Source organism: Syngnathus acus, chromosome 17 (assembly GCF_901709675.1).
Source record: "Syngnathus acus chromosome 17, fSynAcu1.2, whole genome shotgun sequence".
NCBI lineage: Eukaryota > Metazoa > Chordata > Actinopteri > Syngnathiformes > Syngnathidae > Syngnathus > Syngnathus acus.
Window position 1 is genome coordinate 7,002,484 of NC_051102.1, and position 24,751 is coordinate 7,027,234.

The 24,751-nt window shown below is 43.8% G+C and overlaps 2 protein-coding genes across 4 annotated transcripts; both read left to right on the forward strand.

The window, feature by feature from the left end:
• The first annotated feature begins 1,327 nt into the window (after positions 1-1,327).
• Positions 1,328-13,680, forward strand: klhl24a (kelch-like family member 24a). The gene is made up of 8 exons (XM_037275847.1): positions 1,328-1,603; positions 3,695-3,802; positions 4,040-4,884; positions 6,514-6,698; positions 8,505-8,623; positions 11,079-11,267; positions 11,372-11,560; positions 11,622-13,680. The coding sequence occupies exons 2-8, from the start codon at positions 3,728-3,730 to the stop codon at positions 11,820-11,822; spliced, it is 1,803 nt and encodes a 600-aa protein (XP_037131742.1). The 5' UTR covers positions 1,328-1,603; positions 3,695-3,727; the 3' UTR covers positions 11,823-13,680.
• Positions 13,681-14,044: 364 nt separating this feature from the next.
• yeats2 (YEATS domain containing 2) lies at positions 14,045-24,508 on the forward strand. Of its 3 annotated transcripts, XM_037276197.1 has the most exons (30): positions 14,045-14,240; positions 14,537-14,653; positions 14,761-14,858; positions 14,969-15,061; positions 15,153-15,383; positions 15,609-15,727; positions 15,967-16,128; positions 17,504-17,615; positions 17,696-17,740; positions 17,811-17,979; positions 18,064-18,306; positions 18,401-18,568; positions 18,891-18,982; positions 19,127-19,321; positions 19,403-19,625; positions 19,705-19,863; positions 20,308-20,423; positions 20,787-20,933; positions 21,064-21,249; positions 21,530-21,869; positions 21,931-22,065; positions 22,143-22,283; positions 22,372-22,452; positions 22,548-22,627; positions 23,006-23,210; positions 23,288-23,520; positions 23,763-23,837; positions 23,982-24,055; positions 24,113-24,241; positions 24,310-24,508. In XM_037276197.1, exons 2-29 carry the CDS (start codon positions 14,554-14,556, stop codon positions 24,219-24,221), a joined length of 4,131 nt encoding a protein of 1,376 aa, XP_037132092.1. In that variant the 5' UTR covers positions 14,045-14,240; positions 14,537-14,553; the 3' UTR covers positions 24,222-24,241; positions 24,310-24,508. The 3 variants fall into 3 exon arrangements, with proteins under 3 accessions (XP_037132092.1, XP_037132091.1, XP_037132094.1); XM_037276196.1 differs by having other exon boundaries at positions 24,113-24,508; XM_037276199.1 differs by lacking the exons at positions 23,006-23,210; positions 23,288-23,520; positions 23,763-23,837; ... (1 more) ...; positions 24,113-24,241; positions 24,310-24,508 and adding an exon at positions 22,823-22,999.
• The last annotated feature ends 243 nt before the right edge of the window (positions 24,509-24,751 follow it).

Sequence of the window (24,751 nt, forward strand, 5' to 3'; positions counted from 1 at the left end):
TAAAAATAAAACGACATTGCATAACCACATCGTATTTCATCTAAAATGAATTTTCAAAACACATTTTTTGTGTATGAGTCTTCCTGTAAAAAAAACAAAAAGTGCAGCACAAGCAACCATTGTTTCTTGGGCAACACATTTTACCCACCAACGCTCTTTGCTCTGTCTTCAAACAAATGATTCCCATTATGGGCTGCAAGCTTTTGCTCTATTAGTTTCTGTGTGTCCTTGTTTGTCAACATATTTTCATAAAGTAGTACTGTGGATGTTTTAGTCTAGTTAATAACTTGTGTCTTGATCTTCAGCCACAGCAGTATTTTTGTCATATGTGCCCTATGATTGGCTGACAAACAAGGTGTTCAATAATATGCCTCAATAATATGTAGCTTGTGCAACAACTGAACAGCAGAGGGACACCGTCTTCTTTCACAAATTGCAAATGGACGCTGATAAAAGAATTTAAAGAGCCCCCAGGGCCTAGGCAGCTGTCCAAAATCTGGTTTGTCTTTGTTATCCGGATAGGTAATCAAAATACCTCTGTCATTTGTAAATGGAAATCGGATTAACAGACCACGATACAAGAATTTGTTATAAGTGGCACAATAGAATTTGGAACTTTTGTAGCTGCAAAGAGTACTCGCCTGAATTATGTACTGACAGGGTTTTAGTGCAGTTCCCACTAAGTGAAAGGTCATTTTTGGGGAAAATATACACCATATACCCCCATTTTAAATATGTATTTTCTGTGTTCCAAATCAACAGGGTTGGGTTGATTCGGAGGCCTTTTCAGCATTAGTTGCATGCCTATTCAACCAGCACAATCATTTTCCATTGTTTTATAGAAGCCGCTTTTGTCAGTTGTGGTGGCAAAAACAATTTTAAGTGGGGGGCTTAAAAACATAATCGCGGACTAATTCGCAGAACTTGGAGAGGAACTCTCAGAAATATGTTGCAACGAGCTAAGGATGTTATGACGTCTTTTATTTGTTGCCAGGCTGGGCTCCTCCTACCCAGCTTTACCTGGAAAAAATGGGATCATTATTTTTATAACTTCCCACTACTTCCATACCGCTGAAACACACGTCTTGTTGTTATAACAGGCTCTTTCAATCAGCGAAAATGGAAAAGTTTCGATTTTTATGTCTTGCCAATTTGTACTTTATTCGTGCAGTTTCTTCTTCGAAACTCGAGTTTGTTTGCAAACAAAAGCGAGCCACGTGGAGAATTTCGTCTACCTGGGAAGTGTAGTTTTTGTTCAAGGCAAAAAGCCGTCAAGGAATGATTAAATAAACTACATCACCCAGAATGCACCGCCGTCACCAGCTGAGTGGGCGCTCAGGGGAAGGAACTTTTTTCTGTCAAGTATAAATAGCTTGTGTGTTTACAGTTAGCCAGATAGAGTCCTTTGTTAGTGGAATCGTATTAGTGTCAAAATGTGCGAGCTGCGTAATAATCTACGCATTGTCCCATAATTCATCGTTGGGAGTTTTTAAAAAATATTTTCATAAACGTTTTTTTTTTTTTCCCCTGAGGGCTTTTTTTCCCCCCTTACCGCTTTTGTCTACTAACCAAGAAGGAAGCCTCAATTGGAAACCATTCTAAGGTAATAGTAGTTTTCTATAACCGATGGCGAGTTAATTTCAAATAATAACGGTCTTCCCCATATCTAGGTTATATGACAGCTATTTTGGATATTTTTTAAGTGTTGGCTGACGGTCGCCGCGAGATATGTCCCCTTTGTTTACTACATGCGCACGTTTTCCTGTATTTCAATGCATTGACTGGCATTTATAGAATATCTACTTTATGATATATAGAACACGAGTTATTAATCCAAATATTAAAGCTGTTGTAGACATTTATAAAAAAAATAAATAAAAAAAGTATACTATTTTGAAACGCACACAACTTGAGTATTGAGTAAAATAGTTAATAATAGTCAATTAGTAAAAAAATTCTTAGTAAAAACAGAAAAAATACAGACTTAAATGTACTTAGGTGCACCTGAAAAAATACAATACAGTTATAACTAAACAAAATGCCCCCCCCCCGCCCCTCCCAATGATATACAGTACATTGTTGCTAGCTTGCATTGTCTGAACTGCTATCAAATCAGCAGTTTCCCATAGCTTTGCTAAAGTATGAAATGAGTCTCAAAAAGGTTACATTAGCAAACAACTAAATCTATTGCCAAAAATAAATTATATTGCTATTGTGATATCAACTGAATTGAGGTGTCATGTGTCACCAGATTTTAGTCAGGAGCCTTGTGGCCCAACCAGTCCAATTGTCTTGATGAGGTGCTTGTTCACATCCTAAAAGCAGGTTTACTTATTTACCTCGCACACGTGAAAAGTCTAAAAATAACTTGATGACCTCACTCCTGCAGCTGTCAATCTGTCAAACAGCTGCTTCTTTTTTTTATCAGGATATATCCCTGCGTTATATTCAGATCAAACACTATTTTGTGCAGAATTTCCTAATTGAAATGAATTTCATCACTTTTTATCCGTTGCAGGGTGCGGCCATTTTGCCACTCGCCGTCCACTGAAAATGACATGCCTGTTCCCATCTCCTGTCACAACCAATCACAGCTCAGCTTCAGAAAACTGGTGAGCCCTGATTGGTTGTGCCCTGAGACCGGCAACTGTGATGTCATTATCAGTCGACAGCAAGTGGCAAAATGGCCGCCCCCTGAGATGGTTAAAAACAAGTGGATTTTGCCCGTTTAATTCATATTCCGTAAAGAAAACATTCATCAAAACACAGTGTTTTGATTAATTGGGCTGCATTGAACAACATTTTACAAAGAAAATTTAAGGTTGACTTCCCCTATATTACACAATTTTAATTTAAGCTAAATTTGTATTCAAACTTTCCAAATGTATCCTAATGATTTAATTTATCACATATGGCTTTTAAAAAATTTAATTAATGTTCAAACTATGTATACTGTTACAGTAGATTACAATAATAAATATTCTTTAAGGAATAAAACTTCTGCCTTGATGTTGGTCGTGATGTTGGTCTTTGGATTTTTTTGAGGTAGTACTACTTGGTATAAAAAGTTTGAAAAGTTGGAATCTCCAGCCTGTGTTGTATCAGTGTTGATGATGTGTCGTCCTGGCGAGGCCCCGCCCCCAGCGGTTCAAAACAAACCTGACTGACATGTGGGATAGTCCTTCCAACGGTTGCTCAACCTGTCTCCAGCCTCTTTGGCTCTTCCGCCTCACGGCGTCTATTGTGCTCCGGGGCACAACTGTTTCAGTGATGAGCTAGAGGAAGTGTCGACACATGCATACATAGATTTTAAACAGAAGGGTGTCTGTGATGTAACTGATGTAAAACATTTATGGATGTGCTCAATGTGTTTAATTGTCTTTGTGTGCTTTGTTTGCCTTTGGTGTGTTTTTTCGTTTAGTTTTGTAACTCGAGTGATTCAAACAGATTATGTGATTCCTAGATACACCTTCACAAAATCAACACAACACTTGTTTTTGCTCCGGTTCTTCACAAGCTGAACTCCAAAAGGCCTCTTCAAACTGCCTATTTCTTGCAAATGTTCACCAATCTGTCTGTTTGGCTTTAAGTTGGCCTGCAATCGATTGGCGACCAGTCGACCTCATAAAAACGGATGGCCTCCTTTCCCAGCGCATACAAGCACTCCAAAACAAATGATGCATGTTTTCTCCAGGTCATCTTGAGTCTCCTTTGAAAGGCTGTCGCCATGGTGTTGATTCTGGGCAGACGGATGAACAGGGAGGACAACGGCATCAGAGACTCACCGGCTGTAAAACGCAAGGTGTGTTAGGTGAAAGTCAGCCATTTATGGTAATTGAGAAAAGCCCACTTGCTTGTTGCCATTTAGCTTGTTGACATGTTGCTGTGTCTAGCAAACAATGTCTTTGACGAATGAAGTTCTTGTTAGTAGTTACCACGTCTTTGCATTCATTTAACATTTTTTGCCAAATAAAATGGAGCCATACTTGACGAAAGGCTATTAGTTGTTAAATGTCAATGCTAAATGTCGCTTCCTCAGGTGTTTGAGGTGGACCCTAAGACACTGGCCAGCCAGGAAGTGTTAGACTTCTGCTCCGGCTCCTCGCACTCCGAGGGCATCCTGCAGGTGTTCAACGAGTTCCGCGACTGCCGCCTGTTCACCGACGTGGTCATCAGCGTGCAGGGCCGCGAGTTTCCCTGCCATCGGGCCGTGCTCTCGGCGTGCTCCTCCTACTTCCGAGCCATGTTCTGCAACGATCACCGCGAGAGCCGCGAGATGCTGGTGGAGATCAACGGCATTCTGGCCGAAGCCATGGAATCCTTCCTCGCTTACGTTTACACCGGCCGTGCCAAGATCACCACGGAGAATGTCCAGTTCCTCTTCGAGACCTCCAATCTCTTCCAGATCGCCACGTTACGTGACGCTTGCGCAAAATTCCTGGAGGACCAGCTGGACCCGTGCAACTGCCTGGGCATCCAGCGCTTTGCGGACGCTCACTCCCTCAAGCAGCTGGCCAGCCGTTGCCGCTGTTACGCTCTGGCCAATTTCTCCGAGGTGGCCCAGCACGAGGAGTTCCTTGACCTCCGCAAGGAAGAGCTGGAAGAGTACATCGACAGTGACGAGCTGTCCATCGGGAAGGAGGAGTTGGTGTTTGAGGCCGTGATGCGCTGGGTTTACCATAGTGTGGAGCAGCGCAAGCCCATGCTGAAGGCCTTGCTCCATCATGTGCGCCTGCCACTTTTGCACCCCAACTACTTTGTCCAGACGGTGGAAGGAGACCAGATCATCCAGAACGCTCCGGAGTGCTACCATCTCCTCCACGAAGCCAGGCGCTACCACGTGCTTGGAAATGAAATGATGTCTCCCAGAACCCGGCCGCGCAGGTACATTTTTGCCTCATTATTGCTAACGTGAAGTAAAACCGGTATGCGCAGGGAAATTACACATTCAAACAAATCTTTGAATGGATTGATTGTTTGTTTGATGCGGGTACCCACGTTCCAAAAGCTAGAGTTGAACAATTAATCAAATTGACGTCGAGCCCAAGATGAAAACACTTTGGTTACAACTGGTTGGTGCTACTGGCAAGTGAAGTTGTCTTATTTTTGTGCTTTTGCACGTGTGTGCGCGAGACAAAGAAACAGGGAGTGTTTCTTTGCCAAGTAAAGTGCGTCTGTGTTTTGTAGCTCCTGTTTAAGTAGAAGTGATAAAGGAGGAAGTAGGGCATGTTGGTACAGTCGAAAAAAAACAAAAAAAAACGAATAACGTGCATTGACCCCAATGACCTGTTGTGAAGTCACCGAGGCGGTGTGCTGTGTATTGTCGCTGTATCCAGGCAGGTTTGTTATGAGCGGGAAGCAAAGCAGAGAGTTGGTCTCTTCTTTCAGTTTGCCCCCAGGGGGATCAATTCTCCTCTGCTCAAAATAGTTGATTGATTGGGAGGCTTCCAGAACATGCAAACAACATCACGTGAGCAAATAACACCAGCCACGCCTGGCTTAGACATGTACTACATAATGATAACTTGCCTTCTCTCATATCACAACAAAGGGAAGCTGGATTTCTCCAATCCGCAGTTTGGAACATAACAACTATGTGATCATAGAAATAAAGTTGAAGTTTTGTTTTTGCTGAGATTGATAGAAGTGCCTGAAAACGAACTTTGCCTTAGAGATAAGTGAAGCGACGAATGCAGCAACGTCACCTCGGTCTTCCTTGTCATAATAAATCTTGTAAAATGTTGCCGTAAGTGTGTGTGTGTGTACACGTTATTCAGTGCCTTTGGCTTAAATGACCTAGCCAAAATATCCTTACTCCATGAAAACATAGCTACTTAAGCCGATGGTATATAGAATATATCCGACAAAGGAGCTTCCACACAAGTATCGTATTTTCCGGACTATAAGGCGCACCTATAAACCTAAAATCTTCTCAAAAGCCGACAGTGCGCCTTATATATGGACCAAATTCATAAATTTAAACTGTCCCAAAGCATTGTGTCATGAAATCAATCATAAGTGGGCCGCTGAAGACTATGAATCATGAATCAAAAAGACTGGATCATTATTTTGTGATTATAAAGTAATTTGTTGCGTCTGAAGTTGAAATAAAAAAGATAAAATGGAGAATGATTTGGTTTGGATTAAAAATCTGACATGATGCATTAATGGTGCGCCTTATAGTCCGGTGCGCCTTTTATATTAGGACAAAGTTTTAAAATGGGCCATTCATTGAAGGTGCGCCTTATAGTCCGGTGCGCCTTATAGTCCGGAAAATACGGTAAGCTAACAGGCTAGAATGTATTTGTAAATAAATTCCCCTTACAGGATCTTTAAAATTCAATACAAACACTCTCCAGCTCACAATATCAACCACAACTTCACATAGCTTTGTTACAACCGCAGGACATTTGGCAGAGAGCCTTCAAATTCTTTATTCGTGTAGCACCCTGGGCATATTTATTGAAAACTGTTGTTTGCATCTCTTCAACTCGAATATCTTCCTGTTTCTAGGTCAACTGGTTACTCGGAGGTGATTGTGGTGGTTGGCGGTTGTGAGAGAATAGGGGGCTTCAACCTGCCCTACACCGAGTGCTACGATCCAGTGACGGGGGAGTGGAAGTCGCTGGCCAAACTCCCCGAGTTCACTAAGTCGGAGTACGCCGTGTGCGCCCTCCGTAATGACATTCTCGTGTCAGGTAAGAGTCACTGGTGTCGTCACATTGGTATCAGAAAATCTTTCAGTTGTGGGTTTCCCAAATAGTTGGCATGAAACATTTCCACAGAGGTAGCTGCTCGAATTTCCATAGGTTGTGCATTCCACATTCCATATAGAATTATTAATAAATAGGACATCTGGTTTCTTGGCTACAATATTTTAGCGTAGCCAGTAAATTCTCCCGGCCAAGTGACCATGTCTGCTTTCTGTCCAAGCTTATTTTTTTCCCCCAATGCATCCAAGTTGAGCCCAAGGAAAATATGAGAGCAACATCTGGATGCACTCGGCAGGCGACTGTCGAGTCAGTCTTTAAGTCCGATATTTTTTTTCTATCGGTCGAAAAGATCCGGTTCGCGTAGCCTACCCACATCGCTGATGGTGTTGTTTTGAAGCGTGGCTAGCAGTGCTAAAACAGGACGGGGGTGAAAAAAAATTTCCTTTTATATGGCCCAGCTACATCTCTCTTGATTTGAAAGTTTGCCCCAAGTGAATATGTAAGCTAGATAAGCACATTACAACATTCATGTCGAAAGTTCAATGTTTTTCTTGTTCCGTGTTTTTGGACTATAACTGTGGAGCTGATGATTATTTTTTTTCCCCAGGAACAAGTCGTGTTAAATGTTCTTTCAATTATAAGTCATGCTCGAACATGCCCAGCACAAAAAAAAAAAGCAGTTGAGAAAGAGGGAAAAAAAAGAGGGCGGGGGGGGGAACCTGGTCTTTCCTTCAGTTGAGTGTGTCGTGTTTATGTTTTTTTTATTTTTTTTTTATGAGCTGACTGCCAAGTCCTCACGTGTGCAATCTATCTACCCCCAAGAATCCGCCTGGAAAAGTCAACACTTCCCTCCCCCCCCGTCCGTCTCAAACACACACACACACGTGCACGCTTTCCTCGACCCGTTTCCATCATTTTTTTTTCCCCTGCTTTGTTTTTCTATTTCCAATTTTACTCAAGTTCCTACCCTGCCCCACTCTGCCTGTTGCCCCCCTTGGGGACGGGGCTGGGGGGGGCCGAGGGGTGGGCAAGTTCATCCAGCACAGCTGCAGTAAGCTGTGGTCTTAAACAGCATGTGGCCCTGAATGTTTATCCAGAACCACTCGTGCTTTCCCCTCCAGGACAACAAGTCTTGACAACCACCGAATCGCTTCAAACCCATCGCAAGGGCGACCATTCGAATCATTTTTTGTTTGTCGTCGTCTACATTTGCCTACCAGCCTCGCATAGCTCATACTTAGTTTCCTCCTCAGGCGACGGGAATCATTATTTCATACTCTACGTATTCATATTGAAGGTACAACTGCTATTTGAGCATTATAAATTGTCGCACGAGGTTAAGAGCAGTGATTAGCAGCGTGAGCAATATGAACAACACCAAGTGAGTTTTTAAAAAGGAAAAAGCCGTACGTATACGGTGTCTACTGATTTGTAGCACTTTTTTCAAAACTATGATGCAAGATTACAAGGGGTGCCTTTGTGGTAGTTCTCCCTCCAACGGCCTTGTGACTTTTATTCAAATTGTTCCAACTCATAAACCTTCAGGGCAGCAGGCTTGTTTGGCTCTTTGACTTTGTAAACAGCAGATAATTGATGACGGGACACATCTTGAATCACTTCCTTCATCATCTGTAATGCCACCAAAAACATGTCATTAATCAATATTTTTTTGCCTTCTAGAATTCAAAGTGTTAAGCTGTACAAAAACAACTCCTATTTAACCCCATACAATCACCAGAGACATTTATTATTTGGGCCATTTACTATTTTCCGGACTTATCTGTGCTTCAGGTGGTCGCATCAACAGCAGGGACGTGTGGATGTATAACTCGCAACTCAACCTGTGGATCAGAGTGGCGTCATTAAATAAAGGCCGCTGGAGACACAAGATGGGTGTCCTGCTGGGCAAGGTAAGCGTGCTGTCTTTGAATATATTTGCAGAATGAGTCCTAGTTTAAAGCAGAGCTTTCAGACTACTTTTATAGTCGTCTAATGTCCGAGACGCGCCGTTGAGACATGCTCCGGTTTATTATCTAAAACCGCAGACATACAAAAAGTTGCTTTTAAACATACCGGTGTCTTTGTGATTGACGGGAATGACCTCGCCACTTCTCTTCAGGGACAAAAAGGAAGTTACTCTAAATTCCTGTCGCCTCTGTCGATAGCCTGCATTTTGAGTATCAGGCGTGTTGGGCAATGAGGCCGTCTTGTTCCAAGCAACAACACCGTGTCATCGTTTAATTGTGTTTGTCCTGCTCCAAAAAAGTGCCTTGGCAACTGCAATACTAGTTTGCACAATTTCTTACATTTTGACTAAAGCATTTTGATCCTCCATCTTGGCTATGCTATTTACGATCTCTTACGCACGGCCAGGTCGACATTCCCGTGTAAGTGTATACGCAAGCATATTACTTGAACCCAATCAAGGGAAATCAGATAAGGATTGATATTTCAAGTTATGTCCGAAATAGTTCTCAAACTGGATCGTCGAGTCTGCCTGTGCAGTATTTATTCTTGTGAGTCACAACAATTGTTGACCACTGGCATTGCAACTCATGAGAGGTTTTAATTATCTGACAAAGACAACAGCAATTGATCAGGTTGAATTAAATACGGGCTTGGATTCAGATTCAAGCTTTGTCTCCTTTAGTGTGCACAAGTTCACGCACTTGTTTACTACATAGGCCACGGTACCATTTGATGGCCTCGTTTTTTTATTGTTTTTAATTTTTGCATGGTTTTCAAAGAACTGGACTGGCAGTGAATTGGCTAAAGTGCTCACACATACTCGCACACACATAAATATTTCTCTCGGTCGACATATTCTTCTTACTCCCAGACGAGGTTCATGTCTGACTTCTTCCCGTGTCTGATGCACACGTGTGCTTTTCTCTTCACGTGTAGTAGTCTTTTTTTTCCACTCTTTTTATGACTACATTTGTTTATCTCATTAGTGATGTGTTTCTATTAACGCTATTATATTATTTGTGTGTTAGTTCCCATCATCCAGTAAATGTTTGTGTTTGACTGTTCCCACATACAGCGAGATTCAGTTCCTTGTCAGTGGTTTCCTCATTCTATTTTCAGTTTCCCCTCGTACCGTAATTTCCCATTTTGAGCTGCAGCACGAATGGTCACATCATGAGAAAGAATTATTTTTCCCCACGTTCGCTTCGGCAAAAATGTACCTTTGAGTACAGTACAGAAGTTGGTATTACATCACAAACTGCAATTAACTCATCTTTTTGATGGAAGTGCACTCATACTTCTGTCCTGTCTATGATCCCTGTTAGAGTTGCACAAAAATAGGTCTTGTCCCTGTCATGTCAGCACTCAGCTGTTCTTTTCCATCACTATTTGCATCAGTTGCTCATTGACTCTCCTCTCTGGGACGGATTAATGGCATTTGTATTCACTTCGATGGGGAAAGATGATTTGAGATACAAATCAAAGTCCGGTGGGGGTCACTGCACCTTATTCATCAATAACATAATTGATCACTTGTGGCAAGTTCTCACTTTTGAACGGGGCATTGATTGCTAGTTGCCACATATAAAGCAACTCATTCACGACCAGGCCAGGCTGTCGTTCCGTCGGGTTGGGAATGCAAATATACACGTTCAACGTGCGCGTCCTCCCTTTTCCCTCCTCCTTGGCATGTCTCCCTCACTTCCCCCCTTCCTCTCTCCTTGCCCCTTCTTGGTATTTGTTTTCACTGTATATTACTTGGAAGGATAAGAAGACATTACAATTGCATGAGACTTCCTGCATTATTTCTCATTTACAGAACTTCAATCCATATTCTGTCATACTGCGAATGAAATCATGCAACAGGTTGACACTTGGTTCTGTGTTGGCTTTTTACTTTCGTCACTTCTCGTTCGGCTGGCGGCGACTTTCAATACACTCGCTTTATCAACGTTTTTGGAATATAATATAATTGACACTATTGTGCAGGTGTCCCTAATATTACGACCGTAACACTGCATCGCCCGTCTTCAAATTAGTTTCCGGCCTTATTCCGGCGTGTTGATGGAGTTAGGGACACTCAAAGGAATGTGTCAACATGAAACAGTGGCTTTAGATATATCGTGTCAAACGACATGCTGAATTACAAAGGTTAGTCAATAACAATGGCCTGTGGGCCAGAGTTTACAGACGTCAATCAGAGGTTATGTTTTTAAAAACAGTGCGTCATTTCTTTTCCTCTCCGCACTAGATGGACTGGTTCTCTTTGTGCTGATGTGCAATCACATGTTCACCTTTATAATTAGATGTGCTGTTTACTGTTCATTCGAAAAGTGCACGTAAGCTCCAAAGTTTTTAGTATGCCACTCATCTATTCGCTTTGTATGGATATTCCAGGTTTACGCTGTGGGTGGCTACGACGGCCAAAGCCGCCTGAGCAGCGTGGAGTGTTATGACTCCTTCTCAAACCGCTGGACAGAGGTGGCGCCCTTGAAGGAGGCGGTGAGCTCGCCGGCCGTGGCCAGCTGCGCCGGCAAGCTCTTTGTGATAGGAGGAGGGCCTGACGACAATACCTGTTCAGACAAGGTGGGAAACAGATGTCGTCCTTAAACACACACATCCTTGGACAAATAGTGATGACAGCCGGGGTGCCGTCAGCAGTGGGAAAACATTTCATCCTCATGTCACAGGTCCAGTGCTACGATCCAGAGAGCGACACTTGGCTCCTCCGCGCCAACATCCCCATCGCCAAGCGCTGCATCACAGCCGTGTCGCTCAACAACCTCGTGTACGTGTGCGGCGGTCTCACCAAGTCCCTCTTCTGCTACGACCCCGTGGAGGACTACTGGATCCATGTGGTGCATACCTTTGGAAAACAGGTAGGAGATTTTTGTCATACTTAAGAAAACTGCAAGGTAACTTCTCATGTTCTGCTCGTAGGAGAGCTGCGGCATGTCGGTTTGCAACGGGAAGATCTTCATCCTGGGCGGCCGAGGCGAAAACGGCGAAGCGACCGACACCATCATGTGTTATGACCCGGCCACAGGCATCATCACAGGGGTGGCTGCTATGCCACGTTGCATCTCCTACCACGGCTGCGTAACCATTCATCGCTTCAACGACAAGTATCACAGGCCATGACCGGAAACACGCATGCACTTCCCATGTTTGAATGCATCAACACACACTTGATTGCAAGCGTGATTCAGTTAATTTATTTTCTCACAGCATCATGTAGCAACACTCATCGCGGTGCTGTGAACACTTTATTAGATAATCAAATAGAATCATCGGTCAAACATGCAACAGGATTTCTAGGAAGTGACCCAAGAACGTCCAAATAATGGCACATTAGTCTTTTTTTTTTTTACCTACTTTACAGGGTGTCTAAAATGTCACTATACACTTCCAAATCTCTATTTTCTCCCTTTTATCTTTCAGCTATCATTCAAACAGATGAGAGGCTAACAGCAATTGAGCGCTTTGATTTAATAAAAATAATATTGTCGTATAACTGACAGCTTGATCAAATATGTTCCAAATCTGAAATGCTTCCCTTCATCTGGCTTTTCCGTTCATTCAATTGAGCTCTTTCCACTTCATATTTTTTGAAGCTTTATTTTGCAATGCTATCATTTATATTAATCACATTACTGGTATTGTTATTGTATCATATAAGTTATAAGTGTGTGCATGTTGTTGTTTTTTACAAAGTTATTGTGTACACTTTTAGCCATGTACATTGTGATTGCGTCATAGTATAGCGGGCATGTGGGTGGTGGTGTAGATGTAGTGGGAGATGTTTTTGTAGACCAAACCTCCTTATTCGATCGAGTCTGCTCTGAATAGAACGGTTGATGTGTGCGCAACATTTACGACGTAGTTTGGAGGGTGTCAGCTCGCTCAGTGTTAACCAATGCTGCTTACACCTTTCCAATAAAAGACACAAGATGTAACTCGGGTTAACCGTAGATACCTCCGTGTATGTTTGTGGGTTTGCGAGTGGGAGGACATGTTTGAAGCACTAGCCCTGACTAGAGGTCAGTAAAAGTTTTTGTTTCTTCTTTTTTTTTTTTTTTTTTTTACAATCGATATTGATAGAAAAGCTGTGCTGTGAATTTTTTGTTTTTTCTTGAAATATATTCTTTTGTTTCTGAGAACCCCAATTGTGCACTTTGACAGAATAATGTTAAATAGATGAGTTGATTTTTTTATTCCCCCCTCTTTCTATCTTTTTTTTTCTGTATTGGTAAACGTTATTTGCTTTCACATGAAACGTGGAGGAGATTGTGTAGTGCGCCGCTGTTTGGCCATACAATGTAACAATTCAGATTTGACAACACAGACACGAGAGGGCAAAGTTCACTTGGGGAAAGATTAGAAAGACGTGAGAGCTTTGCCTTCGCTTGTGTTCAGCATTTTCTTTTTATAATTTAAGAAGACATGGACATAACAATCCATCAATTAGTTTTTCTCAAAGGGACGTCAATTCGCACAGGATGCCGACGAGCTGGTAAGATATGGTAGCAGAGGTTGTTTGAAAATAAGTGTGCGTTTTGGGATTTCACCGAATATTTAATCCAATGCGATAACATGTTGAATTGGGTTCCATTTGAATTGTTTTCTATTTTGAGATTTACACACATTTGCTTTAATAATATTTACATTCATTTTGTGTTTTTATTTTGTTATGGGATTGTGTGTTTTTCACTACATGTGCAAAAGGCATCAAGATCCGAACTATTTTCTTAAAAAAATTAGTTTGATATGACGGTAGAAACCAACTTGGGTTAATTGGATGTGATCATCTTGTGTGGGATAAAGTGCCTTTAAAGAATAAACCAGCAGGGGAATATTGATTTTCTTTTTATATGAACCATTACAAATGTATGTTTGATGTTATATTTTACGATGCTGTTTGTTAGGACTTAAGAAAATGTTTTTGTAATGGTTGACTTGTGTACTATATCAATAAAGTTTTTTCTTTCTCTACAAAATACAGTCTGCTTTCTTATTACTGCTGTTTAATTGTAAGATTAAATTAGGACAATCAGAGACATCCAACACCAATCAAAGAAAAACTGTCAATACAGAATTTTTCGCAAAAGCAAGCAATTTAAGCCATATAATATGAAATTATTTAAAATCAATAGATAATGCATTACTTTATTATTTGATGATTCAATGATTCTAATAGCTTGTGTAGCTGAGGTTACACAAGACATCATTAGTTTTACAAAGAATAGCTGTAACTCATTTTGATTTGAACATTTTATATATTTGGTTTTCAACAAACTTTGTCATTAATGATGTTGTATTATATCCCTTTTTAAATACAGTGGCACAGCATTTGTACAACAGTGACTCCTAGTGGACGATCTGACGAACTCCCAAGGCTAGCTATCTGCAATTTAGCTTTCTTGTCCACATCGAGATTTAGCAATTTCCCCCAATACGAGTGTGAAAGATGCGAATTATAACAGTTAAACGTCCCCGCAGCCACTGAATAAGACCTAACGCGCCGTAAAGGAACCTTCCTCCGCACAAAAAGGCTTTCTAGTAAGTTTATATCGTAGCTTACAACGCGCCTATATCGTAAAACGCCGTGCTAGCTTTCGCTACCCTGCTAGCGCCCCGTTGCTACCTGCTCGAGCAACAAGAACCTTATTGCCCAACTTTGGGCTTATAAGACATAAAAATCACGAGTTACGTTAACGTTTACATGTGCCTTTGTGTACAATTCGTCGTAGATGTCAATTGAATCGAAACTAAACACGTGTAACATTTAAGGGGCACCGGTATGGTCGGTTTTAAATGAAGTGACCTCGTGTTTTGTTTTGTTTTTGCTTCCTCAGGAGATAAAAAAAAAATCATGTCAGGAATTAAAAGGAAAATAGAAGATGGTGATCCCGACTATGAGGACGTTGCACTAGTCCAAAATAGTAAACGAAACAAAGCTGCAGAGTTAAGTGGTAAGTCCTTGAGCACTGTACACCTGACTTAAGTCATGCAAAAAGTCTTGAGTCATATCGCTGTGGTTGCATTTAGTATATAAAGCTTCTCTGTCTTCCTTTAATAGCTCGAGATGCAACAGTCCAGAAAATAGAAGCCATAATCACTGAGCAGTTTTCTTTGGAGATGAAGAACAAAGAGCATGAAATAGATATTATCAGTCAGGTATATTGTATTATTGTTGTGTTGTTTTGTCATGTCTTCATCTCTCCCTGTCCTCTGCACAATGTTTAAAATTATTACTTAAATTTACAAAAACAAAAATTCCCCCTCAGCGACTCAATGAAGCCCGAAGGATGATGGATAAGTTGAGAGCGTGCATAGTGGCAAATTTCTATGCCACCGCTGGAATGACAAAGCTCCAGGAGGTAATTTCCTCAAATTTTAAAATTCAAACTGCAAATAACAGTGTGGTCTTTTTTTTTTTACCCCCATGAACGTCGTTGTATATTTTTGCAGAGCTCTAAGAGTGACCCCGCAGCGCTCAACCATCCAGCCATCCGCAGATTCCTGGAGTTTCCCTCTCGTTCGTCCTCCCCCCTCAACCAGGGTTCCGAGACGCCTTCGTTGGCTCAGTCTGAGTCTGAGTCCCTCTCGCAGCATGGAGACACAACTGACAAAGATATCGAGGGAGTGTGGAGGGAGGACAGTGACAGGCTTGAGCGGAGACCCGGTCGCAACACTGGAAAGGTGGACCCATGGATTTGGTGTATTTTTATTTTGTGATGGTTTGAGCCCAAAGTTGCATCAATCTAAAGCGGTGAATCCCAATCAGAGTAGAAATTAGTTTATTGTCAGAAAATATTATTGTTTCAATATATGGTGTTTTGTTTTTGGGACATTTTTTCCATGTAAAATGGAAACATGTTTTTCTTCATTTATTTGATCACATTTATGCTCTATTATTTCTTGCAGGACACATTTGGTGTGTCAACGATGCTGGGAAATGAGCAGAGAGTGACCTGCCACACAAGTGGAGATGAGTCCTCCAGACTCTATGCAAAGAAGACAATCGTTGTGGGAAATGTTTCCAAGTATGTCACGTGCTCAACGAACCACTCTGTTAATTGATCAGCTTACAATTTTCAATTTCTGATCCCATCTCCGAAACGGTACCACCTGCTCACATTGGCCCTCAATTTAATTAAAACCATCATGTATATTTAAAAAAAGCCTGGCTTTTTTTGCATGGGTGTGTAGACTTTTTATAGCCACTTTATATATGACCTACTTTGACTCGATTTCTTTCTCCTTTTGTGCCTTCTCCCTTTAGATATATCCCTCCCGATAAACGGGAGGAGAACGACCAGTCGACTCACAAGTGGATGGTGTACGTCAGGGGCTCCAGGAAGGAGCCCAGCATTGACCACTTTGTCAAGAAAGTCTGGTTCTTCCTGCACCCCAGCTATAAACCCAATGACCTGGTGGAAGTCAGGTTTGTGCCAATCTGTCTGACTACGGGCGACATTGTGTTTACTTCCAGCCTTAAATCCTTATTCCGGGTTATTAGTTTGCCCCACCCCTCTTTAACTAGCAACTAGCTTCTTATTAAGATGATACATATAATACGACCCGCTGTAAAAAAAAAAGAAATACATCAGCCGAAACATGACATTTAATTGAAAGGTTTTGGTTGACGTAGCTTCTCCTATCTCAAACCTTCAATTACAGTTCGGTATTTTCCCCCTTTCGCAAATATGCTATGTCGTGTAGTGATGTCACACAGTGACTCTGTTCAGTATGACTAAGCGGACACACCTACTCGCGCACACCTTGTGCAGCCAGTCATCTAGAAATAACATGCACATTTCAGGCATGTCTAAACTGAAATGACGGAGGTTTGTAACAGGAGATTTGTGTTGCCCACAAACAATCAGGTGTCAAACGCTATCGGAGTTGTTCAATACGAGCCCGCTCGCCGCACTGAAATTCATTCCGTTTTATATACATATTAGAACAAACTGGAAGTCATCAGCGTTATAAATCAGACTATCTTGACTTTGGTGGGTCTATTGTAGTAAAAAAAAAAAAAAGATTTATTATTCTGAAGCACTCCTTCTTTCAGAAACTGATGTGAGTCACCAGTGGACAAACATGTGAAATAACCACTCCCTTTCACATGTATCCCTCCGAGGTTCAATCTCTTGGTAACAATGGCAAAAGTTCCAAATGGAAAGCAGTGAGTCACGTAAAACAAAGCAGTAATTATTTTAGAAGACAAATGATTACGTTCTGGCTTTGTCATGTTAGACCAGAGATGCTTTTTGCATGAATAGGGCACTGCGGGCTTTGCTGTGTGTCCTTGTCATCTGTTTCAGATAAACTAACCCAAACTTTGGAATGAATACTCACAGTTTGTTTGGCTTGTGTCTTTATGAAAAATATTTTTTTAAATATCATGTGAATTCTTATTGTTACACACGATGGCCGAGGATTTCATTGCGCACGTGGCTTTTTAATAATTCTTTTCTATGTCAGCAGTCTAAATCCGTCTGGACCGTTCAGCTGATAAGGTTTTTGCGTCGCTATGGCAACGGGTCACATAAGCTCTACCGTCTAGTTGCAGTTTTCTTTCCCGTGCCGTGCTCCCTCTCGGCATCATTGCGGAAAATAGCATGTACATACCGTAAAGTAATCAATAACGAAAAACAAACATGATTAACAAACTGTATTCAATCCTCAAATTTAAAATTGTGAGATTCCTTGCTGGGAGCTTTCGTATTTCTCCCCTTTGCGAGGCATCGTCAGGAGTAAACATGAGTTTCTACAGATTTATGCATTTGAATGATGGTTTTTGCTTCTCTTCTCAGCGAGCCTCCGTTTCATTTAACCCGTCGCGGGTGGGGTGAGTTTCCTGTAAGGATCCAGATCCACTTTAAAGACCATCGCAACAAACGCGTCGACATTATCCATCAGCTGAAGGTCAGACCATAGCAAACTTTAAATTCACAAAAGAGATTTCTTCAGTGGGACGATCGCCATGGTGTTTTATTTTCCTGCAGCTTGACCGAACTTACACTGGGCTGCAAACACTTGGTGCAGAGACGGTAAGGTATTTTTTAAAAATATATATTTTATTTAGTTTTTTTTTTTTATTCAGACAGTCTTTTGTTCCAGGTGGTGGATGTTGAGCTCCAAAGGAATTCTCTTGGCGAGGAATACATCTTGAAGCCATCTTCATCCAAGGTGGCCCACAGAGCAAGCAGCCCAATGACGGTCACCTCAACCGCTCAGCCTTGCGGACAATCCAGTTCGCCCATTTCGTACGAGTCCAGTTTCGACAAAGGTAAACCGAAATGAACATTTATTCACTCCGATAAATCACATTTTCCAAAGGCTGTAAAAATAGAAACTTTTAACTTTGGCCCAGGTTCGATCAAAGCAGAGGCGGGTCGGTCGACAGGGGCTCACCGCTCGGTTCTCACAGCGAGCGAACGCACGCCGACACGACCGAAAGCCAGTGACAGGATCACTCTGGGTTGCCACGGTAACTCGGCCTTCCAGCCCATAACGGCAAGCTGCAAGATTGTTCCCCAAGGACAACCGCCTAGCCCCGCCGAGTCTCCTGGGAAGACGTTTAAACCGATAACGATGAGCTGCAAAATTGTCTCAGGTATGGTGATTCACTTCCATTGATAAGTCCACTTAGTAATTAATAACATATAATTAAAAAAAAAATAATAATAATTTCGCTCTCCCTCGCACAGGTTCTCCAATATCTACGCCAAGCCACTCACCGCTGCCTCGCACGCCCACCTCCTCCACCCCTGTTCCCAGCAAACAGAGTTCGTCCTCGGTGCTCAACAACCCTTACGTCATCATGGACAAGCCGGGTCAAGTGACCGGTGCGGCGTCCTCGTCGGCCGCCTCCGCAGGTAAGCTCTCCGCTTCCTACGTGAACCTGCCCAAAGCGGTGTCTGGGCCTCCCACGTACAAAGTTAAAAATGGCGGATGTGCTAGTGTGGTCTAAAGCAGAACATGATAAATAGCTACTACCCTCCAGTGTATCCCTTTTTTTCCCTCTTTTCCATTTTTCACCACCGCACATTTCGACTGCAAGCAGTCCCACGGTGAGAAATAATAACACCCACTCAAAGATGCTCTACCAGGAAAAATCTTTGAAGAAGATATCAAGAACTGGATTCTATGACATCTCTCCCATGACTTCCTATGTTTTATGTTGACATTTCTCCACAGGAAGCCCCTCGGCCAAACAATCTGCCGCTCAGGGAACCCGCTCTCCAGCTCCCAAAATTCACACGGGCACCCTCCTCTCATCTGGAATGAAAGTGAGTTGAATCTTGATTGTTTGAAGAGTAACCTTAAATTCCCACATTCAGTTGTAAAAGAGTCTTTGCAGGTTCTGGGCTGTCAAATTTGCAACCTGACTAACGGGTTGACCGAAATGGTTTCCGTCATGCGTTTGTTTACAGGTTATTATTAAGCAAGAGCCAGGGGAAGTCTCAACACATCAGCAGCAGCAGCAGCAGATGGCTTCGACAGTCTCTACCCAACAGCAAGCAGCTGCCACAGCGTCACATCAATTGGTTTCAGTCAAAGGAGGACACATGATCTCCATGTCAGCTCAGAAACAGGCGGGAGCGGCATCTGGGGCTGCAACAAACAAGGTCAGCTTGTCTGACAATGCCATTTGTCTGTTCAAAGCGAAATCACTCACAGAAAGGTTTGGGTGTCATGTCTGTTGCTAGATGTTAGGTATTCCGGTGAGTTCCACGCTCCAGTCTGCGGTCAAACAGGTGGCCATCAGCAGCGGGCAGATTCTGGTGGCCAAGGGCAGTCCGTCTGTCTCGAAGGTGGTGGGTGGGAAGCAGGTTTTGGCTCAGGGGGTCGCAAAAGCCATCGTCAGCGGAACCACTGGCATCTCTGGTCAGCAGGCTACGGCCAAGCCAGGTTCAAGTGGCAAGACTGGAGGTTAGAGTTCACTCAAAAATCCCCTCTGCGGTTTCTTAAAGTACGTTTGAGTCATCCTCCGTATGTATTTTGCACGCAGTGATGGCCACTCTTCAACTGCCTGCCAACAATCTGGCGAATCTTGCCAACTTGCCGCCGGGCACCAAGCTCTACCTGACCACCAACAGCAAGAATCCCTCAGGGAAGGGCAAGCTGCTTCTCATCCCACAGGGAGCCATCCTCCGAGCCTCCAATGCAGGTTAGACACCTTGTCCTATTTTTGCAACAGCATCATGAACATCGCCTCAGTCGTTTGGTTTCTCTCATTCTCATACTTGCGATGACGACCATTCAAAACTGCCGAGTCAGGGTTATCGCTCTGGCCAAAAGCAATTTGCCCTGACGTTTCCTCCCTTGTCGAAAATAAGTCACTGTTAGGCAAGTTATCCAACTTCATGAATGACTACCACTTCTGTCAGGGAGTTTGGTAGCAGTTCCAGATTGGGATCACTTTTCTTATCCTCTGGACTTGGGAGTCATTTGCGGTCATCTGTTCTTTCACATCGCAAGCTCGAGGCTTCCCTCCGCTCCGCACGTTCATTGTCAGATTGTATTGAAATGGCTCAAATGATTGTTTTGGATGAAAAGCAACGGGGCAAATATTTGATGAGATTTGCGCCTGGTGTGCTCCCGTCCAATTAAGGTCAGCAGTCTCAGAGCAGCTCATCAGCGGGCGCTCCGACGTCCTCCGCTTCCTCATCCAGCAGTTTGCCTTCCAACCTTTCGTACACTTCTTACATCCTCAAACAGACTCCTCAGGTGGGTACCAACTCTTGACACGCTCAACAGTGCTATTTTATTCTATATTTCATCCAAACCTGTTGGGACTCTGAGTCTCTGAACGTCGGCCATCTTTCACATATTGCAGGTAGGGATGCGCTTTTTATACAGTGGCAGGACATGCAACATTCATCTCCGTCCTCTCAGACATTTTATTCTAGTCCACAAATGGAGACTTTCTAAATCCTTCAAGCAGCACTTACGCCGTTTTTAGAACAGCGCTACCTCTGAATCCATAGTTCACAGAGCTCAAGACTGCTATTTCTTCAGTCAGTGTATGACTTATTGATAATGAAATGATTCAGTGTTATTGATGGCTCTGCATCCCATGTTTATTTTTAGGGCACTTTTCTTGTGGGCCAGCCATCACAAGGCTCAGGGAAGCAGGGGAATTCTGGTGTGGCAGCGCACGCCACGTCATCTCCATCCACCGCTCCTCAGCAGGCCATTCGGGTCACAGCCGGACAGAAGGCTGCTATTTTGGCTCAGGTAGGAAACTCTTGGCTGCATCTACCTTGCTTCTTTATTAAACTGATCTCTGAATAGTCCTGCCTGACACGTTGACAACAGCAACAATGACTAAACCGTGTATCAAATGTCTTTTACGACACACGTTAAGATGGTTGGCAGTTCCCAGGGCGCTCAAGTGAAATTGTCAGATGGCTCTGTGAAGACAGTGACAGCGGCAGGCCACTTGTCCAAGTCGGGAATGACTACATTGAGAATGACCGGTGGAGTCATCACTGCCACTAGCGCCGCTCCCAGCTCAGTCAGCACTGCGACAACTGGCAACCAGCAGCAGCAGGTTAGTTTTGTCAGTCGTTTCCTTTAGTCCACAAGCGTGTACACGAAAGTCATATTTTTTCCCCCCAGAAGAAAAAGCAAATATGACCAAGCTGCTATTTGTCATATTATATTTGTTAATAAATTTGTTTCAGGGGTAGAATTGAATGTTGTGTATCAGTTGGACTTAGCAGATTTGGGCAGAGGTGGTCCTGAGGGACGCACAAAAAAATAGTCATTTGTTAAAATATGATTATTCTAATGAAGTCCTAATGAACTGCCACGTACTGTGATGGATGCAGGCGTCAGATGGTGGGAAGTCTGCCTCCCAGTACCACTCCCTTCTGATGGCAGCCAATCAAGCAGCGGTGATTAGTGCGGCAAAGAGCGCCAGTGCCGCAGGAGGCGGCAGTTTGACCAAGACCGCCATGGCCACCTTGGTCAAAGGTGCCGCCAACTCTGCCGCAATGGCCAAAAGTGCCGCCGGTGCCAAGGGCGTCGCCGGCATGCCCGTCGTCGGCACGGCCAAAGGTGCGAGCGTGGCGCCTAAAAGCGGTAGTACGTCACTGGTCACGGCAGCATCGCTAGTCAGCGGGACGACCACGCCGGCGGGGGGAGGAAAGAGCGCTTCGACCGTATCAGGTAGGCTGAAACGAGCTCACTAAATAAGATCATGTTGAGAGCTATTTCCCGTCCAAAACAGGCATGCTGAAAATCCACTCTGGAGGCTCCAACTCACAGCAGACAGTCTTGACTATCCCTGCTAACCAGCTCAAGCAGTTGGCGGTGTCCAGTGGCTCAGGAGCAATGCAGACCATACTCATGCCTCTTGGCAAAGGTACAATTGCATTTGACTTACCTGCTTCCACAAAATGATCGGAGCAGTAGATGACTCTTCCTTGTCCATTGCCACAGTGAAGACGGAGCCCGGTGCCGGCACAGCTGTCACAGCCGGTCCGTCGCCCCCGGCAACCGCCTCCATCCCTACATCTGTCCACGTTCCGTCTACCACGGTCAAACAGGAGCAAGGCGCCGATCATCTTATGCATGACCTCAAGTATGCTGCTTCTCTTACACTCACAGTGGAAGAAAAAAAAAAAATCAAGAATCTTTGTGAATGAGTCAATAATGAATTGTGCTTTCTTCAGCACGGAATACATAGAGACCATGATGCAGCTGTTGACGGCTGTGGTGAAGAAGTTCCCACTCATCGTGCCAGATAAGTGTAAGGGAGCGTCACATTTGGCTGAATTGGACGCTACGGACGAAAAATACAGTCATTTGAGTTGACACGCGAGTCTGATGTTTCTTCCCCTTTAGCTGAAGACTCGCATCCATTCTGTGCCTCTTCAACAGAACAGTATTATTCTTGGAATATTGGAAAACGCAGGGCATCAGAGGTCAGTTTTCAGTTATTTTGCGCTGTTTAATTAAAACAACACCTTGCAATTTTATTTTTTATTTTTTTTGGGGGGGGGCTGAAATGGCATTTCCATTCATTTCATTGGCATTGCAGTTTTGAGTAAAGAGCATGTTCATGAAACAAAATGTCGATCTATTCTTAAGGCAACACTTGCTTATTTGTTTTACTCTAGGCTGCACACCCTGAGTCAGCTAGATTTCTGCTTGCCTCATTTCTTCACATCTCCTCAGATGTGTATCCCTGCCTCATCTCATCTCCTCTTAATTGAATCATCCATCCTGTAGCACGCTCTGCCCCTAGTAGGGACATTTTGAAGTGCAGTTGGAAAAAGATGTACACGTATGTTTACTTGTAGCTTCAGCGAGCAGTGGCTGTCAAGCGAGCCATCCAGAACGTGTTGGATCACTCGCCTCGCCTCCAGGCGCTGACGCCCCCAAAGACCAGAGAGGTAGTTCAGTGGTGTCGACAGAGGGGCTACACCCCGCCAGACCCCGAACCGCAGCACAGGAACGACGACGAGTCCATCGAGGACGTCCTCACGCAGATTGACAGCGAGCCAGGTATGTGTGTGTGTGCCTGGAATGTATTGTAAAGCAGATTTCGCCAGCTGTTGAGAGCATTTTGAATCCATCCACAGAGTGTCCCACCACGCTGAGCAGCAGCGACGAGTTGTTGCTGCGGCTGGAGCAGATGCAAGCTCTGCTGAAGACCGAACCGGAGGATGCGGACGACGAGATCGTAGACATCGTCACCGTGACGCCGCCGCCCAAAGTCAAGGTCAAAGAGGAGGAGCAGGAGGCCGACACAGAGCCCAAGTTCTTGGTGGGGCCTTGCTTGGCGGCCCAATTTGTCAATGAAGCAGCTCAGCAGGTTAGGAGCATCTTGAATTGACAACAATGGATGAAGCGGAAAAGCTCTTTGCAGTGGTGGAGAAAAAAAAAATGTCTGCCACAAGTCAAACAATACAACAGCCAATTCGAAATGAGCTCAATTGTGTTTGACATTCACGGGGTGTTAAAAAGGAAAAGTCCACAGGAGACCTGATTCGACATCCCAGCGCATTTTGCCGCAAGCTTTCTCTGGTTTTTAATGCTTGAATTTGTCTCTCGCAGATCGGGATCACCTTCCAGCCAGTGGAAGTGGAGAAGAGCATTTTTGCTCCGGTGATTGAAGACATGATTGTGAAGGTCAGTCACACGTTAGTGCAGAGCCTGCCTTTTTCCTGCTCGGGCGGAAGAGATGAATTATACAGGATGCCCTCACCCGTACCGCGCAGAGTTGTGTGTTTGTTCTTCTCGTGGCTAAAATGTGTGTGTGTGTGTGCGCTGCAGGCAACGGAGCAGTTGGCCAGCGACATCCTGAGAGAAGCTCTGGCCGGTGCCTTCGCTAAATCCCCGCACAACAGGTCAGTTCAAATGTGCATTTCACGTTGTACGTATTATGCTCAATACTGTTTTCCCAGGGCTCCGAGAGAAATCACAGCCATGAACATCCACCAAGCCATCTGCAGCATCCCAACCTGTGACTTCCTCACCAACGCGCACATGGGCTACCTGCCTAAGGACAACTGAGGCCAGACAGCAAGATGGCAGGTACCGAACGAACACTGAGAACGGGGACGAAGTACCCGGATCCACATTCCCTCCCTCCCTCCTGCCCGAAAGGTCCTCCTCTCTCTCCCTTGATGATCTCATTGACTGACTTGATCAGTGAAGGAAGGGCTCAGCACCTTGCTGCTTCCGAGATGCCACGGCAATGCTCCCGGTGGAGTCGAGTGGATCTTTTGTTTTCCGCAGATAGTTGCACTCTCGCTTACCTCATCAGCAGATTATTTTTGTAGAATGAAAACGTCTCCTGTCACAAAGCCTGCTCACTAAACGAGGCCTGGGCCAAATCGACCATAGACCGACACTACTTTAAGTATTCCCGTTGTTATGATTCACCTTCCGAGTTCCTGCTCTCCCTTTGGCGCTCTTGGGGAAAGCAAATCTGCTGTTGCCATGGTAACCAAGGATCTGTCATGGTGAGCATCCTTTCATGTAGTACTGTACCAAGTTACCCTGCAGGCTCGCACGTTTGTGCGGGTTTTATGCACATGTCG

Excerpts from the sequence above, each read along its gene's own strand:
- klhl24a (XM_037275847.1), top strand. The coding sequence starts at position 3,728 with ATGGTGTTGATTCTGGGCAGACGGATGAACAGGGAGGACAACGGCATC. Across the intron at positions 4,885-6,513 it reads CCCAGAACCCGGCCGCGCAG|GTCAACTGGTTACTCGGAGG; the intron begins GTACATTTTTGC and ends TCCTGTTTCTAG. Across the intron at positions 11,268-11,371 it reads ACAATACCTGTTCAGACAAG|GTCCAGTGCTACGATCCAGA; the intron begins GTGGGAAACAGA and ends CTCATGTCACAG.
- yeats2 (XM_037276196.1), top strand. The coding sequence starts at position 14,554 with ATGTCAGGAATTAAAAGGAAAATAGAAGATGGTGATCCCGACTATGAG. Across the intron at positions 15,384-15,608 it reads CCGGTCGCAACACTGGAAAG|GACACATTTGGTGTGTCAAC; the intron begins GTGGACCCATGG and ends TATTTCTTGCAG. Across the intron at positions 23,521-23,762 it reads TCAATGAAGCAGCTCAGCAG|ATCGGGATCACCTTCCAGCC; the intron begins GTTAGGAGCATC and ends TGTCTCTCGCAG.